The sequence below is a fragment of the Pelobates fuscus genome, chromosome 1, assembly GCF_036172605.1.
Source record: "Pelobates fuscus isolate aPelFus1 chromosome 1, aPelFus1.pri, whole genome shotgun sequence".
In the NCBI taxonomy this organism is placed as follows: Eukaryota; Metazoa; Chordata; class Amphibia; order Anura; family Pelobatidae; genus Pelobates; species Pelobates fuscus.
In genome coordinates this window covers 428,064,601-428,085,912 of record NC_086317.1, presented here as the reverse complement: position 1 = coordinate 428,085,912, position 21,312 = coordinate 428,064,601, and the positions used below count along the sequence as shown (strand labels likewise).

The following is a 21,312-nucleotide window of genomic DNA, read 5'->3' as shown; positions in this document are numbered from 1 at the left end:
TGATAACTGAAGTCCACAATTACAGGCACTGTAGCTTTAAGTAGTAAATGATAACTGAAGTCCACAATTACAGGCACTGTAGCTTTAAGTAGTAAATGATAACTGAAGTCCACAATTACAGGCACTGTAGCTTTAAGTAGTAAATGATAACTGAAGTCCACAATTACAGGCACTGTAGCTTTAAGTAGTAAATGATAACTGAAGTCCACAATTACAGGCACTGTAGCTTTAAGTAGTAAATGAAAACTGAAGTCCACAATTACAGGCACTGTAGCTTTAAGGAGTAAACGATAGTAAATTGCAGACACTGAATCAATAAAGAGTCTCTTAGTAGAATCAACGGTTTAGGTGATAAGCAGTCACAATAGCTGTTCCATAGACTTTAACCGAAGCAAGACAGATGCAGCTAACTGAGATAAAGTATGAGTTGAAGTTAGCTGTAACGGTTTTGTATTATCGAAGGATTTTGGAGACAGGAAATAACAGCTTGAGATGCAATGCTTATCACAGAGATTTTACTTAGCTTCCGGCACATAGAACACTGGTTCCCGAGATCTCCTCAGAGGCGTTTATCCTGGATGGAGAGTGTTAAGCTTTTAGTTGTGGATGAGGAGAGGTGAAGGGAACTTGCAGTCTTTCAGTCCGGTCTGGTAACAGAGGTTTTCACAACGAAGTTGTAGCCGGTTCGTGAGTACGGAACGTAGTTCAATAATCCAGCCTAGATCAGCTGGTGCAGTCAGATTAAATAGGCAGACCGTGTCATAAAGGGGTGTGGCTAGGCTCCGTGGAACCAGGAAGTAAGAGGATACCATAGTTAAGGCATGACAAGGGCGGGGAAGGCCCTCGCAACCCTCCTACGGCAGAAAAGACTGAACTCAAAAATACAGTTTCTCATCAACCCAATGGGAAATAAGGTATACAACCCCCGAGACATTAACGATATGTTAGCAGACTATTATGATGCGTTATACAACCTCAAAAAAGATGATCAAACATATCAACCACTTCCCTCGGACATAGATGAATTTTTAGCAGACGCAAACACACAACAACTCTCACAAGCAGACCGGTCCTTCTTAGAGAAACCCATTACTCAGACTGAAATAGCGGGAGTTATCAAGACTCTTCCGAAAGGTAAATCCCCAGGCCCAGACGGCTTTACCAACGCCTATTATAAAACCTTCTCTCACGTCATAACCCCCTTATTAGAAAATCTCTACAATGACATCATTCAAACAGGCAAAATACCGCAAGAGATGTTGTTAGCTCACATAACCACTCTCCCCAAACCTGGAAAACCGCCACACAAATGCCAGAATTTAAGACCCATCTCGCTTCTAAATACAGATCTAAAGATACTACCCAAGATCTATGCCAATAGATTAGGTACACTTCTCCCCAAATTAGTTCGGGATGACCAAGTGGGGTTTGTACGAGGCCGATTAGGTTCAGACGGGACTAGAAAATTGATTAACATTCTCCACAACATCCAAACATCGGGAGAACCCAGTGTGGCACTGTCGTTAGACGCGGAGAAAGCGTTCGACAGGCTACACTGGGGATACCTGACGGCTGTATTGAGGAAGTTTGATTTCCCGGAAACTCTGGTAGCACTGATATCAGCTTTATATGATAAACCCACAGCGAAAATAGCTAATGGTGGCTTCGTTTCCAAATCATTCCAGGTCTCCAACGGGTCTCGGCAAGGTTGCCCGCTCTCCCCACTCTTATACATACTAGCACTAGAACCCCTAGCACAGCGTATAAGGGACTCTCCGGACATTTCGGGGATAAAAATAGGGGGGACAATGCACAAAATCACGCTGTTTGCCGACGACGTGATGCTTACCATATCACACCCTGACGCCTCCCTGCCACACCAACACATACTGACACAATTTGGTCAATGCTCCTATTACAAGCTTAATGTTAGTAAGACGCAAGCCATGGGCCTTAACCTCACGGCGGACCAACTCACTAACCTACAAAATAAATACACATATGACTGGAGATGGGATCATTTGACATTCCTAGGGATTCACCTTATACCAACAACTAGGAAGCTGTATAAAGCAAACTATCTTCCGCTACTTCATAATATTAAACAACAGCTACACGGTTGGAAGGGTAAATATGTTTCCTTTACAGGCAGGATAGCGGCAGTAAAAATGATGATACTACCCAAGTTACAATACCTGTTCAGGACGCTCCAAATCTGCCTGCCAAAGGATTTTTTCACTGGAACCCAACGCTTGCTTAATAGCTTTATATGGGGAGGTAAACAATCTAGAGTGGCAGCGACCACCATGTATAAACCCTTTAAAGAAGGGGGGATGGGAGTACCAGAAATCATGAGTTACTACATAGCGGCCCTCATGAGCACCCTCATAGGGACGTTCCACCACATCACGATGCCACCATGGCACCAGATCGAAAGGGTAAACACAGGTGGACTGACATTGCCCACCCTGGCCTGGATCCCGAAACATCAAAGGCCAAAATACATTAACGCTTGCCCTACAACCACGGCTACTCTCGTGGCATGGGATAAATATGTAACAAAACATTACCCGGTGTCTTATATATCCCCAGCATTGCAAACACAAGCACTCCATGTACTTATCCCCGGATTCGATACTGGCCTGTGGTATGACCACGGGATCAAATGCCTATCCCAGATTATGCCAGAAGGCCGTCTACTAACCTATGACTCGCTCTCTAAAACATTTGGTCTGCCCCAAAGAGCCTACTTCACCTATTTGCAACTGCACTCGTGGGTGCGGAAACATGCCATTGCAGACAATACACACAAACAGGGACCCCCTCTGTCACCACTAGAGAAAATATGTGTAGCGAACCAGCAACCGCAAAAGCTACTATCTCTCTTATATAAATTATCTAGAACCCAAACACCACCTAAAACTTTACCCTTGTACGAGCTTGGGAGCAAGAACTACACATGGACAAGTCCAATGAAGCCTGGTCGACAATTCTGCAGGCTCACAAGCATCTCACACTAAACACGTCACATGTAGAGACAAGTAGGAAGGTACTATACCGCTGGTATATGGTACCAAACAAACTACACAAATATGATAAACGGAAGTCCAGAAATTGCTGGAGGTGTCTTAGAGAGCCGGGTACGATGCTCCACATATGGTGGACATGTCCAAAGTTACGACCTTTCTGGAATGGCATCTCACATACCATTAAGAAATCTATAAGTAATAACATACAACTCTCCCCAGAAACCTTCCTGTTATTAGCGCTACCTCAAGACCTACAAAAAGCAGACCTATATCTCATCTACCATATAATAATCGCAGCTCTCACATCCATAAGTAAAATGTGGCTAAACGCAAATACTCCAGATGTTAGTAAGTGCTTAGACATGGTGGAAATCACCAAATCTTATGAAATAGCAGCAAGGCAGCTGAAGGCAGGGAACAAGTTCTGGCAGGTAGCGTGGAAGAAATGGGATGCCTGGAGACAAGCATCCAAAGGAGTAAATTACTAAGTGGTTCCAATAACGCGTGTATCCCTGATAGAGAACTGACCTACACCCCCCTGACACCCTGGTCCACCCCTCGCCCCCCTCCCCCCCTCATTATTGTTATTCACTAGTTCATTTTCACAATAGATTAAGGAACGCTAATAGAGATTGACATAACGTTCGCACAAAGGTGTAAGAGGATGATGTCATAACAGGAAAATGAGTCTTTAATAATTGAGCTTCTGTTCAACCACCTGCATGGCACCCTGTAAACATCAGATACCACAGGGAATGCGATATACCCTCTTATGTTAATAATTTTCACCTGTAACTGTATGAACGTATTCTGTACCAAGCTAATATTATCCTGTGATAATTGCTCAAATTGTTTCACTTGTGTTCTGAAAATGTGTAAATTGTATATGGATTGGAAAACCCAATAAAATATATTACACAAAAAAAAAAATGTTTAAGTCTATTGATTAAACAGTAATTTCTGATTAGTTGAAAACCATCTTTGAACAATGACGCTAATTACTATTACAATACAAATGTCACTGGGTATGGTTAAAGCGGAAGCGATTAGTAACCAATTATTTTAGAAACATGTCATGCGCCATGTACGCAAAATGACTATAAATAGTTTTAATAAACATGGATATAAATAGTATCAACGTTGATTAACTGAACAGTCATACCACAGATTCTATGAAAGACATGTAAAAAATACTAAATGTTATAATTTGCACAGAACTAGATATGGAATTTGATATTAAGCCTAGCAGAGATATTGATTTGTTTTACTAGAAATCATTAATATTCCAAATTGAAGAAATATGTATATTTTTTTATTCTTTATTTTTGAAGTGCAGGATTACTTACACAGATTAATAATGACATTTGAGGTATAATATAATAAGTAAGAACAAGCTTTAAATCTGAGCCCAGAATGTCACGAGACATTTTGTTTTTATAGTGAAAACAAGAGAACAGTTTGTAGCTTAATTAGAGTTAACCCTGGAAGGTGCCCAGGTAAGTATTATGATAGGAGAGGATAATAATATGTAAGGCAAGTCTCAGCAGACCGTAAAAAAAAGGAAAAGTAGAACACAGTAGAATATAACAACTTGCAGAAGGTAAGAGATTAGGAGTTCATCAGGGCCTCCTCCGAAAGGCTGATTCACCTGACACCCTGTATGGGTTGAACACAGTCCTGCAATATATAGGCTCTCTTTGGGACCCTAAGCCCACATGAAAACTGGCGGGTACAGTAGCTCTGGTGGTATCTGGGTTCTCCGCTGCACCTCTGACATTCATTGAGATCTCATTATGAACTGCAAGGGCTTCTTCTCTTGTGTCGACCGATGCTGAGGCAAGGGATGGAGCTTGCATCTCCACCATTTTGGGGCCTACTTTACCTCGTGGGCTGAGAACTCCCAATGTGAAGGATGGGATGGCACTCTGGATGAGTAGGTGCTTGTTTGTAGTGGGTCAGGTTGGTGCATTCTCTGTTCCAGCTTTTGACAAAAATCCTCAAAAATGATTGTCAGCCTGGCTGAAATATCAATGTGGTCTGTGCCTAGGCTGTGGGAACACGCGGTGTCCGCCATGATGGGTAAGTCACTGCTTGTTTAATTTGCTTGTTCTGGAGAGCTGTTATGCACCTCGGAAGGTGGAAATCGGTCGCCTCTCCCGCACTGAACGCACTAGGCCGCATGATTGAATGTGAAGTACTCAAGCTTTAGTCGTGTGGCGGATTACTCTACGGTGATGCCCCTAAGTGAGGGTCTAATAATGCAAGGGCTTTTTGCCACAATATGAGCCAGAAGGGCCTAGAATATGCTTATTTTATGGAAATAGTGTAGGAGCTCGGTCAGGAGATGTCTCTCCACCATGACATGCATGAAATGCATTTTAAAAGTACAGTTTCCTTAATTATTAGGGTAATGACAATTCTAATTAGATAATTTATTTTTCTAAATGAATAAGGAAAGCAATATCTACGCATACCACAGTAATTGTGCAAATGCATATTATATATGAAATTCCATTACTCCCACTGGAGGACACTGCTACCACTAACACCGACACAGCTATGCTGGTGGACGCAGCGCCCTTTTCCCGAACATCACAATGGGCTCTCAACACACTTGAACCACTTGCGGAGAGGGTTAAGCAGTGGTGGCCAACTTGCCCTACCACACTGACGCTCCTAGCCGGCAGCACCTACTGCATTAGCTAGTTCACACTACAAACCAAGTTTACATGCCTGGCATACCACTTTTGACCAAAGTGTAACCACTTAGACACAACCACATAGCTTGTAACGACCATGCTCACACACATACAACTCATGAACACTGTTAAACTGTTGACTGTACAAAATATAAAAATGTGCATATCAAACAAAAACCACAAAGTGTGATGCAAATGTTTATCAATCCACCCTGTAGACGCTGTTGTGGTGCACCCGGGCTGCTTGTCAAGTTCGTGCACAATGAAAAAAAAAAAGGATTTAAAAAGAAATTCCATTACTATTGCATTATTAAAATAAATAAACATTAAAATTATAGTTTTATGGTACTGTAATAACCAGGAATAGGGTAAAAAAGGATCATTTTAAGATCAAGATTGGTGTGCCAAAGGGTTAATTGAGTTGCACTTTTTAAACATGACTAGAGATCTATCTTTGCATATTATACTTTATTAACAAAACCAGTCACATTAGAATTATAAGCGTTACCTCTTTCTGATGATACTTAATTGCCAGTTTTAATCGAGCGAGGTCATTTCCATTCTGCTCATCCAAAAGTCCACCATCATCCCTATAGTTTAGAATAATTTCTAATTCTCTTGAACTTCTTGTCTGATCTAAAAGGTCTTTAGCAAACTGCTTACATTGCTTTGACAGTTCTTCATATTCTGATTTAAACTCATTTTCCACTTTGCTTAATTCCTGTAGTTCCCAGCTCAGTTGAAAAGCTGTCAGAAATGGATCTTCACTTGACAGTGCTACTAAAGAAGGACTTGCCAGTGCCCTGTAGATATTTAGTCTTGATCGAGAATGCCGGAGACTGTCCACATCAGATCCTGACACACATTCCACACAGTTACAGCGAACTTCATGCGGTCTTGGTATAGACACACCTTTTTGCACAAGATGTTTGATAATTTCATAATTGTTTGTATGAGCAGCCAAAATTATCGGTGTGATGTCCGGTGTAAATTCTGAAAACTGCTTATCTAGAAGTATTGGTGGAACCTGTACAAAAGAAGAACAATGAAAGATATATTAGGACAAGAACTCCTAAAAAAAAAAAAAAAAAAAAAAGTAAAAAAGTAAAAGAAAATGTTATATTCTCAATTTAAGAAAAAAATTATTTTTAAAATATTACAATGCTTCATTAATTAGTTTTAAAGTTTAGATAAATATTTAAATCCATTAGCAGTTTCAAAAAAAACATGAAATTAAGATGAAAATGTATTTCAAGTGTATATTTCAAGTCAGTTTAGCATGAGATCACGAGACATTTCGATGGAAGATAACTGAAGAGAAACAAGCAAACAGATGTTTAATAAATAAAACACAGTTCCAGATGCGTATTTAGTTATGTCCATGTTTTCACATATTCTCATAATCGTTAAAAATGGTGCTGTATTTTCCGAGTCTGCTGGGTTTTCAAGTTATCTTTAAAATTGTTAAAGGGACACTCCAGGCACCCAGACCACTTCAGCTCATTGGAGTGGTCTGGGTGCCAACTCCCACTACCCTTAACCCTGCAAGTGTAATTATTGCAGTTTTTTTAAAACTGCAATATTTACCTTGCAGGGTTAAGTCCTCCCCTAGTGGCTGTCTATTAGACAGCCACTAGAGGACACTTCCTGCTTCATAGCACAGGTTTTCTGTGCTAGAGCGTCGCTGGACGTCCTCACGCTGTGTGAGGACCTCCAGCGTCGCTCTATTCCCCATAGGGAAGCATTGAAATTCATTTTCAATGCTTTCCTATGGGGTGCGCTAATGCGCATGCGCGGCATTGCCGCGCATGCGCATTAGGTCTCCTCGGCCGGCGGGCGAGATCAGTCTCGCCCACCGGCCGACGTAACCAGAAGGAGGAGCGGCGGGGGAGGAGGAAGCAGCGACGTGGGACCTGTCGCTGCCCCTGGTAAGTGACTGAAGGGGTTTTCACCCCTTCAGCAACTGGGGATTGGGCGGTGGGGGGGAGAGGGACCCTCCAGTGCCAGGAAAACGGATTGTTTTCCTGGCACTGGAGTTTCCCTTTAAATTACAACTAGTTTATTCCACCTCCCATAAATCCCAAGCTCAGTTTATTGTAACTTTAAGACCTTTCAGCCCCAGCTTAGTTATAAATTCATATTTAACAGATATTTCAATTACATGAATACTTTAAGGTTTTTTTTATGATATAGACAATACCAACATTTCCACAGTTCTTGTTTAAGTCAAGGAAGTGTTTTTTTTAATTATTATTATGGTCATTATATGCGTTTTCACAGCACTCGTTATTAAAGAGGGAGTTTAACAATAAATTACCATTTTAAATTTTGACAGGAACAATAGGTTGATTAGGACTCTGCTTAAACAGGCTTACAATTTAGAGTTTAGTTTAATTGTCTCAAACTTTAAAACAAATTTCAAATCCCTTTAATCCTAGCATTAGTGACTAAATTTTATCATAATATCTTCTCATCATTCATATGTGTCTGCATGTAACTGGTCAAAATTCAAGATGTTAGGTCAAAAGCAAGCAGAAGCTCAGTTTTTAGGTTTAAAAAGAGGTGACCAAGCCGTGCGTCCTGGCAGTCTCCCAGAGATGCTTCCAATTTCTATCATTAGCCAGGATTGGAGAACCTGTGGCATATTGCAGTCAGTGGGTCATTTGTTATGTGCGGCTCAGCCACATCTCTCTGGCCACATCTCTCAAGGCCAGATGCTATGCCCCGCCTTGGGATACAGACATGGACCACCAGGCCACAGAAACCCAGGAGACTGTGAAACCCAGCACCGCATATCCCATGCCTGTTCTTACGAGATGAGGGATCTGATGACAGGTCAGTGTGCAATAACAGAAAACAAAGAAAGTGTATTGCTTCTTAAACAATATTTGTGATGAACCAAACAAATATCTTGCTAACTATACTGTAACAGTGTATATCAAATGTATATACAGTCAGGTCCATAAATATTGGGACATCGACACAATTCTAATCTTTTTGGCTCTATACACCACCACAATGGATTTGAAATAAATTGAACAAGATGTGCTTTAACTGCAAACTTTCAGCTTTAATTTGAGGGTATTTACATCCAAATCAGGTGAACGGTGTAGGAATTACAACAGTTTGTATATGTGCCTCCCACTTTTCAAGGGACCAAAAGTAATGGGACAATTGGCTGCTCAGCTGTTCCATGGCCAGGTGTGTGTTATTCCCTCATACTCCAATTTACAAGGAGCAGATAAACGGTCCAGAGTTCTTTTCAAGTGTGCTATTTGCATTTGGAATCTGTTGCTGTCAACTCTCAATATGAGATCCAAAGAGCTGTCACTATCAATGAAGCAAGGCATCATTAGGCTGAAAAAACAAAACAAACCCATCAGAGAGATAGCAAAAACATTAGGTGTGGCCAAATCAACTGTTTGGAACATCCTTAAAAAGAAAGAACGCACCGGTGAGCTCAGCAACACCAAAAGACCCGGAAGACCACGGAAAACTGTGGTGGATGACCAAAGAATTATTTCCTTGGTGAAGAAAACACCCTTCACAACAGTTGGCCAGGAGGTAGGTGTATGTGTGTCAAAGTCAACAGTCAAGAGAAGACCTCACCATAGTGAATACAGAGGGTTCACCACAAGATGGAAACCATTGGTGAGCCTCAAAAACAGGAAGGCCAGATTAGAGTTTGCCAAACAACATCTAAAAAGCCTTCACAGTTTTGGAACAACATCCTATGGACAGATGAGACCAAGATCAACTTGTACCAGAGTGATGGGAAGAGAAGAGTATGGAGAAGGAAAGGAACTGCTCATGATCCAAAGCATACCACCTCATCAGTGAAGCATGGTGGTGGTAGTGTCATGGCGTGGGCATGTATGGCTGCCAATGGAACTGGTTCTCTTATATTTATTGATGATGTGATTGCTGACAAAAGCAGCAGGATGAATTCTGAAGTGTTTCGGGCAATATTATCTGCTCATATTCAGCCATATGCTTCAGAACTCATTGGACGGCGCTTCACAGTGCAGATGGACAATGACCCGAAGCATACTGCAAAAGCCACCAAAGAGTTTTTTAAGGGAAAGAAGTGGAATGTTATGCAATGGCCAAGTCAATCACCTGACCTGAATCCGATTGAGCATGCATTTCACTTGATGAAGACAAAACTGAAGGGGAAATGCTCCAAGAACAAGCAGGAAATGAAGACAGTTGCAGTAGAGGCCTGGCATAGCATCACCAGGGATGAAACCCAGCGTCTGGTGATGTCTATGCATCCAGACTTCAGGCTGTAATTGACTGCAAAGGATTTGCAACCAAGTATTAAAAAGTGAAAGTTAGATTTATGACTGTTAATCTGTCCCATTACTTTTGGTCCCTTAAAAAGTGGGAGGCACATATACAAACTATTGTAATTCCTACACCGTTCACCTGATTTAGATGTAAATACCCTCAAATTAAGTCTGCAGTTAAAGCACATCTTGTTTGTTTCATTTTAAACCCATTGTGTTGGTGTATAGAGCCAAAAAGATTAGAATTGTGTCGATATCCAAATATTTATGGACCTGACTGTATTGTTATAAAATAACTAATGATTCATTATCACAGACAGATGAAATTTGACCTTTTAACAATAAAAAAAAAATATATAGACAATAGAAACTCGCTCAAATGTCCCAATAAATTACAAAAAATATTCTACATAAATTCTCTTTAAAAAACCCTTTCAAAAATGTATTTTTCCCTCTATAAATTTCCCCAAATAACTCTCAATTAAATAAAAGTTTTACCTTTTTTGTTTGCTTAATTCAAAATCAAAATAAAGATATTTTGGAGATAACGTGTTTATTTAAAATATCCATCTGGTCTCTATTTTGCTTAATTCACAAAAATGGTCTTCTCCACTACAGTTTTTATATAATGGCATAAATCTAAAAAGGGAGGGATCACCATTTATTTGTTTATTAGAAAAATGTGCAGACACACTGTGTTTCATATGTCTCCTCTGGATATTGCCCATGTATTCTGCCAACCAGATTTTTAAACTCCGGGTTGTCATCCTGGACAAGTTGGAGACATGGACACCAGAGGAGATATATGACATTACATGAATGACAAGTGAAGACCTTACAAATTGATATGTAGTATTAGTGGATTATGATGAAAAACTTCTCTGTGCATTTTTCTTAAAAAAAATATTTGTACTGCTTTACACTCTTTACATGGATAAAAGCCTTTTTCATGGTAAAAAAAAAACAGTTCTTTTATTTTTACTTTCTTTAATAAAGCTTTTTACTTGGTATTTAAAATCTTCGCCCCTCTAAAAAATATTGTTGGTGTATTACCTAAGATTTCTTTAAGACTACTATCAGTTTGTAGAACGTGTCAATATGTTTTTACATTTATGTTATTATGTTAAATTTACCCTGCATTAGTATTACAATCTAATATAAATGATAACGTTTTTCTTGCTGTTTCTCAATTTAGTTATATTGCAAAAATACAGGGTGAAGACATGCATTGTACAGTTAGTCATATACAGGGGTTGAACATGAAGAAACGGTATACAAAATCGTTAGTACTGGGTCTTAAGATGGTGGTTATGTTATAAACACTTGTAGGGACGTGGCAACCAGATGCCTAGTAATGTTCCTTTGTTCATGGTACTGAGGAGTCCCAAATGTAGAGTTGGGGCAGAAGATTAAAATGGTATTATTTTAGGAGCATATTGCGGGACGATATTTTAGAAACAAAGCATAGTCCTGATATTGTTAGTCTTCTCATGTCACTTGACATTAGGCATGGTGTAGGCAGAGAGAAGTTGTATATCGATTAGGTGTGACACTCTTTCCCTGATTATGGGGGTATTGCAACAGAATTTAAAAGATATAAAGTGAAGAAAGCCGAGATGAGAGGGTGCTGGTTATGAAAAGGAGAGGGAAAAATAGAGGAAAATAAGAGAAAAAAGATTAATAGATCAGAAAAAGTTGGTCTCTGGACGGCAATGTTGGGGGGTGGGGGTCATACTTGACGTCTCTAGGGTCCTCCTTGGTGTGTATCTGAATAGTTTTGCCATGTTTCTCAAACTTTTGAGAATGTTTTCATTGACCCCCTGTGAAGAAACTACCCTCTTATCCGGTAGTTCCTCATGTTTCCCTTCTATTGCTGTTCCTGGCCCTTTAACGGTTTTGCACAAAGGATTGGTACTTCGATACTGAACTTCGGATACAGTCGAAGTGCCGAAGCCGTCGAAGTACCGAAGTCACCGAAGTAGTCGAAGTGGCTGCCATTAGACATTCGAACATGTGGCGGCGGCCATTTTAAAGCAGTCGAACGCGGTCAGCGGTGACCTGTACCTTCCCCTACCCTTCGACACCGCAGCTGGAGACTAAGTCACGTTCGAACATTCGAACACCCGTTCGAATGGGACTTTGCTGTTTTTACATGGGAAATAGACTGCCACTCGACTAACGACCACCGCGGAAGTTTAACCGCGTTTTACTATTCGAATGCCGCCTTCGGATGGGACTTTGCCGTTTTTTTAAGGCAGAAATAGACCGACCACACAGCCTGAATCTGTGAAACTATCTTGGGTATGCAAACAGGCGTGCGGTCGGTCCACAGAGACGTTTTTCATAACTCTGGAACCCCTCAACCGATTCATACAAATTTTTTATATGTGTGTCCCCAAGTTGTGTGATTCATAAAAATATAAGTTTTATTGCGGTGTGATAAAAAAATCATAAAGTTATAAAAATTTAGAAAAATGTATAGGTTTTAGCTGGGAGATAATTGAGTAGATACAGTAAGAAACTCAACTATCTCCCAGGCAGAGGGGAGGGAAACTGGGTTGTACTGTTGTTTGATTGGTTGTTTTATCCCTCCCTGTGGGCGGTCCTGTATTTGAAAAGACTGTAATAAAAACAAGGCTGGGTGTGCCAAGACATTCAGTTCTTCTTGTATCCTGATCCTGGACTTTGGCTGTTATTTGGAATGCGTATGCTTTACTTAGGGAATTATCTTGTGAATTTACTGTTATTCTGTATGGATTTCGTTCAATGCAGCTACCGAACAGAGAGCTATATATTCTAGACTCTGGCGGTTCGGGGGGAAACTACCGAAAGAGGTTTAAATACACTTGGTTTCCTTACACCCCCCTTACCTGGGCTGTCAGTTTGTCCATGATATAGGTCTCTCTGAGCTTTTGAAGCACCATGTTTATGGGAGGTGTGGTCGGTTTTAGCCATGTCTGGGCTAGTGCACGTCTAGCAGCTAGTGTGATTTTGTTGAACAACTGTTGTTCAAACCTATGCCAAGCTTCGAAGGGTTTAGCAAGTAGAAAGGCCCATGGGTTAAGGTCAACCGGTTTAGAGAGTAATTGGGATATTAGCGTCCTGTCTTCTGTCCAAAACAATGTTACCTTGGGACAGCTCCACCACATATGTCTATAGGTCCCCTTGGTGCCACAGTCTCGCCAACAGAGATCTGTGGATGTTTTTTTTCATATGATACAGTTTAACTGGTGTGGTGTAGCACCTGAACATGATTTTGTAAGATTGTTCCTGAATGGTGACACAGATGGAAGTTTTCGAGTTTGCCTCCCATATGTCCTGCCAGTCAACTCCATCTCCTAGGTCTGATTCCCATTTTGTAATGTAGTGTAATTCTCTCCAGTCTTTCGTGGTGGAGTAGTGTTGTCGCGAACCCGAAATTTTCGGTTCGCGAACGGCGAACGCGAACTTCCGCAAATGTTCGCGAACCGGCGAACCGCCATTGACTTCAATGGGCAGGCGAATTTTAAAACCAACAGGGACTCTTTCTGGCCACAAAAGTGATGGAAAAGTTGTTTCAAGGGGACTAACACCTGGACTGTGGCATGCCGCAGGGGGATCCATGGCAAAACTCCCATGGAAAATTACACAGTTGATGCAGAGTCTGCTTTTAATCCATAAAGGGCAGAAATCACCTAACATTGACACCTGTCCTCAAAGCCCCTGATACACACTGACACAGAGCAGAATAGAGACTGTTCCCCGTCCTCAGAGACCATGATACACACTGACACAGAGCAGAATAGAGACTGTTCCCCCTACATAGGGTCACTTGGCAGGTATGGATTGACTTCTGTCCTCAAAACCCCTGATACACACTGACACAGAGCAGAATAGAGACTGTTCCCCCTACATAGGGTCACTTGGCAGGTATGGATTGACTTCTGTCCTCAAAACCCCTGATACACACTGACACAGAGCAGAATAGAGACTGTTCCCCCTACATAGGGTCACTTGGCAGGTATGGATTGACACCTGTCCTCAAAACCCCTGATACACACTGACACAGAGCAGAATAGAGACTGTTCCCCCTACATAGGGTCACTTGGCAGGTATGGATTGACTTCTGTCCTCAAAACCCCTGATACACACTGACACAGAGCAGAATAGAGACCGGGGGTCTAGTAGCGTGGACACCCAGCACAGGTCGTTCTCCTTCAGCCTTTTTATACGAGGGTCCCTCAACAGGCACGACAGCATGAAAGACCCCATTTGCACAAGGTTGGATGCCGAGCTACTCATTTCCCGTTCCTCCTCCTCACACAGAGCAGAATAGGGACTGTTCCCCCTACATTGGGTCACTCGGCAGATATGGATTGACACCTGTCCTCAAAACCCCTGATACACACTCACACAGAGCAGAATAGAGACTGTTCCCTGTCCACAGAGACCATGATACACACTGACACAGCGCAGAATAGAGACTGTTCCCCGTCCACAGAGACCATGATACACACTGACACAGAGCAGAATAGAGACTGTTCCCCGTCCACAGAGACCATGATACACACTGACACAGAGCAGAATAGAGACTGTTCCCCCTACATAGGGTCACTTGGCAGGTATGGATTGACACCTGTCCTCAAAGCCCCTGATACACACTGACACAGAGCAGAATAGAGACTGTTCCCTGTCCACAGAGACCATGATACACACTGACACAGAGCAGAATAGAGACTGTTCCCTGTCCACAGAGACCATGATACACACTGACACAGAGCAGAATAGAGACTGTTCCCCCTACATAGGGTCACTTGGCAGGTATGGATTGACACCTATCCTCAAAGCCCCTGATACACACTGACACAGAGCAGAATAGAGACTGTTCCCTGTCCACAGAGACCATGATACACACTGACACAGAGCAGAATAGAGACTGTTCCCCGTCCACAGAGACCATGATACACACTGACACAGAGCAGAATAGAGACTGTTCCCCCTACATAGGGTCACTTGGCAGGTATGGATTGACACCTGTCCTCAAAGCCCATGATACACACTGGGGGGAGCTACTGTCCTCCCCAACCCCTGCGCGGTGGGTGGGGGCCATAAATCACAATGGGGGGACCTACTGTCCCCCCACCCTCGGCCCTCACCCCTGCGCGGTGGGTGGGGGCCATAAATCACAATGGGGGGGCCTACTTTCCTCCCCCCCCGGCCCCCAACCCTGCGCGGTGGGTGGGGGGCATAAATCACAATGGGACGGACCTACTGATAGGAGTGGAGTATTGTTCATATCAGTTTAATACCCTCCGCGTCTCCTATCAGTGGACGTGTATATGGCAGCCATTTTAGGAACTGCACACCTGGGACCCGAGCAAGGTCACCTCGTTCAAGCTGCTCTGGTTCCTTGATGAGCCAGCTGCCCGTGAGATAACATGTCCCGTGGAGAAGCACTCTGTCCTGTAAAGCCTCACCACAAAAAAATTAAATAAATAACAGCACTTGGAGTGGTGAGTTTAGTAAATGTTCATATCAGTTTAATACCTTCCGCGTCTCCTATCAGTGGACATGTATATGGCAGCCATTTTAGGAACTGCACACCTGGGACCCGAGCAAGGTCACCTCTTTCATAAAGGTGACATGATTTGGCCCTGTAAAACTCTCCTGGATATTATGTACAATTTCTATGGATATGGCAGTGATTTCTGTAACAGGGAGATGGAAGAAGATGCTTGGTCGGTCCTCTTACTTGAAATTTGGGGCACTGCGCGGGCAAGCTAATGTGCCACCAGATAGGAGTGGTGAGTTTAGTAAATGTTCATATCAGTTTAATACCTTCTGTGTCTCCTATCAGTGGACATGTATATGGCAGCCATTTTAGGAACCGCACACCTGGGACCCGAGCAAGGTCACCTCTTTCAACAGGCGACATGATTTGGCCCTGTAAAACTCTCCTGGATATTATGTACAATTTCTATGGATATGGCAGTGATTTCTGTAACAGGGAGATGGAAGAAGATGCTTGGTCGGTCCTCTTACTTGAAATTTGGGGCACTGCGCGGGCAAGCTAATGTGCCACCAGATAGGAGTGGTGAGTTTAGTAAATGTTCATATCAGTTTAATACCTTCTGTGTCTCCTATCAGTGGACATGTATATGGCAGCCATTTTAGGAACCGCACACCTGAGACCCGAGCAAGGTCACCTCTTTCAACAGGCGACATGATTTGGCCCTGTAAAACTCTCCTGGATAATATGTACAATTTCTATGGATATGGCAGTGATTTCTGTAACAGGGAGATGGAAGAAGATGCTTGGTCGGTCCTCTTACTTGAAATTTGGGGCACTGCGCGGGCAAGCTAATGTGCCACCAGATAGGATTGGTGAGTTTAGTATTGTTCATATCAGTTTAATACCTTCCACGTCTCCTATCAGTGGACATGTATATGGCAGCCATTTTAGGAACCGCACACCTGGGACCCGAGCAAGGTCACCTCTTTCATAAAGGTGACATGATTTGGCCCTGTAAAACTCTCCTGGATATTATGTACAATTTCTATGGATATGGCAGTGATTTCTGTAACAGGGAGATGGAAGAAGATGCTTGGTCGGTCCTCTTACTTGAAATTTGGGGCACTGCGCGGGCAAGCTAATGTGCCACCATATAGGAGTGGTGAGTTTAGTATTGTTCATATCAGTTTAATACCTTCCGCGTCTCCTATCAGTGGACGTGTAAATGGCAGCGATTTTTAATTGTTAAATCACCTCCCCTTTTTAGGCCAAGGTGGGAAGATGCTTAGACCACTGGTATATTGGTGCCATCTTGGAGGATTTTTTTTTGGTTTGGTTTTTGAAGCCACAGTGCTGCACCAGTGGGCCTAAAAAATAGGCATGTACACATGCCTGAAAAATTTGGTATTGTTGCTGCCGCTGCTGTAGCAGCAGCCAGAAAAATTGATGTTTGTTTCACAGGCAGAAAGTGCCCTAAAACATGGCGGCTTGAACCCTAGTTGGTGGCGGATAAGTCACGCAAGTCAAACGTCATTCAGAGCTAAAATACAGCAGCGTGGGGGGCGGAGCTTAACCAGCGAGCTAAACGGACGCCATCTCGACAAGCTCCCCAGTAAACGGGCACAATCTATTAAAAATCCCAACACCCTCAGCCGATCCAACCTCCTCCAGCCCCCAGCTGGACTCCCTACCTACTCCCGAGCCGATGGATGCCCTTCTTTGCGGCTTCCACCCAGCAGAAGCAGAGACGGAAGGTTGGGGCCTACCCCACGCTCACAATCCCATACCTGGAGAAACTACTCGGCGGCTACGGAGAGCGACAAGCGCGGGACGAAGCCTCCCTCCAAAGGTCAGACCATCCGGCACACACACCAGCCATGGGCCGCCGCTCACAGCGCCCACAAGCCATAGAACAAAACCGGGACATAGGGACCATGCTTCAAAGGCCTGCTCCGGCTAAAACTACTCCCGCGGACACGCCGCGTACGGCGCCCCACTACCAACACACGGATCAACCGGAGGCAGAAACAACCTCAGAAGCCCACATAGGGCCACAACACCAACTAGACCCTCCAGCAGACATGACCCCACTTATATAAAAATTAGAGGCATCCCGCCAGCCATCTTGCCAGATGAACTACCGCACTACACAAGGCGCCTTCTGGCCACTATTCTGCCTCACACCACGGTCAAGAAGATGGTCACTGAGGAGATCTACCGCCTGCCTTCGTCCTCAAAGGTACGCTCAAACACACCCAGAGATGTGATACTCAGGTGCCCAAATGTACACGACAAGATTCAGGTCATGTCTGCATGTCATGTCTGCATTAAAAGGCAAAACACCCCTGATATTTGAGGGCGCTAGCCTAACCTTTTTCCAGGATCTTACAAAGTCTACCCTCATGTGGCGCAAAACCTTCAGCTCCCTCACCAACAGACTGAGGGCAGCAGACATCACCTATCGATGGGGGGCACACGGATCCCTGGTGATACCACAGAACAGATCCCAACTCACACTTGCCTCCATGGAAGAGGCACCCACAATAATACAGGCCTTGGGACTGGACCCACCGACCGCCAACTCACCCTCAAGACCCTCTACTACCAATTGGGACCCAGAGCGCACCGCAACGTTTGTACCGCGGAACAGAAGCCCTCGGTCCTCGGACCCAAGACAGCCTCAAGGGACTGGCTGACAATGAGGCACAGTAGGGACACCTTCCCAGCGCTCACCTTTACCTCAGGTCTAAAGACTGCAAAGTTATTTTCATTGAACGTTTAACATTTCTTGCCCCATTGCCCCATTGTTCGTGGGGGCAACAATATATTTATCCAATTTTGGTAACCAAGTGCCGTTTTGGAAACGTTACCATAATTCCTACAGTTCGTACACTCAATGCGAAAATCACAATTGTTTATTACCTTGTTCTTTCTCCTGAACCCTGTTTTTGAGCCGGTGGCTGTCAGTTTGTAAGGTCTCCAAACATCTGATAGAGGTTAAAGCCAAGCTCAGTGTCCCATGACTAGGGGACATTACCCTCCTAAGGCTGAATAGGGGCACTAAAATTTAATAAACACACCTCACTACTTTCAAGCTACAAAAACAAGATTAAATGGTATGACAAAATGTATATATTGCTAAAGCCCATTAAATGCTGACCTTATATAGATGACTAATCTAGAATACTGAACAGTAGCCGGCCTTTAAGAGGGCAGCATAGTAAAGGTTCAGCTTGTATACGACCCATTACCTACCGTCAAAGTGTCCATATGGCAACGTACATTATTCTGCAAAGATTAGGGTTTGTCTTAGTGGGTGTAGAGATTTAAGCTCGAGGGTTTGTGAAGTCTAAAACAAGTCAAGAATTGCATACAAAAGCATAGGTCAGGAGAAACCTATCTAACTTCACACCATACCTGAGTTACAAAAGGACGTTTAAACGGTTTATTGTTTATGTTGTTGCGATCCCTACTAGAAGACTGACACACGTACAACAATCGACAGGCCTAACCCTGACATGAACCGTACTTGACTGACACCACAGGCTCAACGGGACCCACTCTCGCACGACTGGTACACCTAAGACGGGGACATACCACAAATGCTTAATGGAGTGACTGCTACACTCTTACCACGACCACCCCCTACCCCCCCGCGACTCCCTAGGTTAGGAGTTTCGATCACGTGAGGCAGAGACCACACTCACGGCAGGAGGCAGCACTGGACAGCCCACACGCTTCAGAAGTCACTCACTAGTACACACCCATCAATATGCCCACGGGACACCATACCGACACATACAGGCACACCCAAGTGTCATAACCATGGAGGCACCACATACTCCATAACTACTTCACACACGGAACGCGGATACCAGCACCGAATATACGACTCAAACACACAAATAACACAGGTTAAGCGGTTAATGACCCGGATCCAAGTTATTGCTTGTATTTTATAAAATTATATAATTGGTGCAGTCTCACAAGATGCAAGATAAATATGTTGATGCTATATACTGTAAACTCTGACTTGCAATGTACTGTTTTACTGCCATGCAAAGCACCGCAAAAATAAAGAATAAAAAAAAAAAAAAAATACAGCAGCATGTGGACCATTTTTAGCCCAAGGCAGCTCATCTCATCAGGCCTTTTTTAATCAAATGTATCGCCCAGTGTCAGTCCCTTCGGGATCCATCCCTCATTCATCTTAATAAAGGTGAGGTAATCTAGACTTTTTTGACCTAGGCGACTTCTCTTCTCAGTGACAATACCTCCTGCTGCACTGAAGGTCCTTTCTGACAGGACACTTGAAGCGGAGCAGGCCAGAAGTTCTATCGCAAATTGGGATAGCTCAGGCCACAGGTCAAGCCTGCACACCCAGTAGTCAAGGGGTTCATCGCTCCTCAGAGTGTCGATATCTGCAGTTAAGGCGAGGTAGTCTGCTACCTGTCGGTCGAGTCGCTCTCTGAGGGTGGATCCTGAAGGGCTGTGGCGATGCGTAGGACTTAAAAAGGTCCGCATGTCCTCCATCAACAACACGTCTTTAAAGCGTCCTGTCCTTGCCGGCGTGGTCGTGGGAGGAGGAGGATGACTTCCACCTCTCCCCCTGTTAGATTCCCGTTGTGCTGTGACATCACCCTTATACGCTGTGTAAAGCATACTTTTTAATTCATTTTGCAAATGCTGCATCCTTTCCTGAAGATGCTGGACCAGGAGGAGGATGGCGGCTTAGAGTAGGCGTGCTGCTTGTACTCATGTGTTGATCCCATAGGCGTTTGTGATGTGAGATCATGTGCCTACGCAAAGCAGTTGTACCTAGGTGGGTGTTGGACCTCCCACGACTCAGTTTCCTTTGGCACAGGTTGCAAATGGCATCGCTGTTGTCAGAGGCAGACACACAAAAAAAATGCCACACTGCTGAGCTCTGCAATGACGGCATTCTGGTGGTGGACACAGCATGCATTGATTGGCGTGCTGTCGGGCTGACCCCGGGTGCCGATGCATGCTGTCTGACTGTGCCACTAGCTCCTTGCGACGACTCCCCCTGCTTCCAACTCGTCTCCTCCTCCTCTCTGTCTCCCCATCTGAACTTTCGCCCTGTTCTTCTTCTTGCCGAGCGGGCACCCACGTGACATCCATGGACGCATCGTCATCATCAACCGCTTCGCTTGTATCTGACAACTCAGAAAAGGAAGCAGCAGCGGGTACAACATCATCATCATCACACCATACCTCCATGTGTTTATTGCTGCCTGCCTGAGACATATCCCTGTTATCTACATCCTCTAGCAATAATGGTTGCGCATCACTCATTTCTTCAAACGGGTGTGTGAATAACTCCTCTGACATACCAAGTAAAGCGGCTGTGGTGCTAGTTTTGGTGGTGGCGGCAGGCGGGTGAGTGGTATCTTGAGAGGTGCCTGAAGCTAAGCTGGAGGAGGATGGTGCGTCAAGGTTCCGAGCGGAGGCTGTACAAGATTGGGTGTCCTGTGTTAGCCAGTCAACTATGTCCTCAGAACTTTTCAAGTTCAGGGTACGTGGCTTCTGAAAACTGGGCATTATTCTAGGGCAAAAGGGAATCACAGCACCACGACCACGACGGCCCCTGCGGGGTGGCCTGCCTCTGCCTGTCATTTTTTGGGGGATTAGTGGTACTATGCGTGCAAGCTACTGTGAGACCAGATATGATTGGCAATGTGAACTGTAACAGTTCTGCAGAGCACACACTGTAGGCCTGACACACCCGCTTGAAGACAAGTAACTGCTATTCAATCTATAACAGTGATAAAGAAAATTTTGGT

At 43.8% G+C, this 21,312-nt stretch overlaps 1 protein-coding gene across 1 annotated transcript in view; it reads right to left on the bottom strand.

Moving 5' to 3' along the window:
- TRPC4 (transient receptor potential cation channel subfamily C member 4) overlaps window positions 1–21,312 on the bottom strand; it is a 226,474-nt gene that overhangs the window by 80,609 nt on the left and 124,553 nt on the right. Inside the window, exon 3 of the mRNA XM_063429032.1 lies at window positions 6,237–6,755. Coding sequence (XP_063285102.1) covers window positions 6,237–6,755 — 519 coding nt within the window. The remainder of the gene's footprint in view (window positions 1–6,236; window positions 6,756–21,312) is intronic.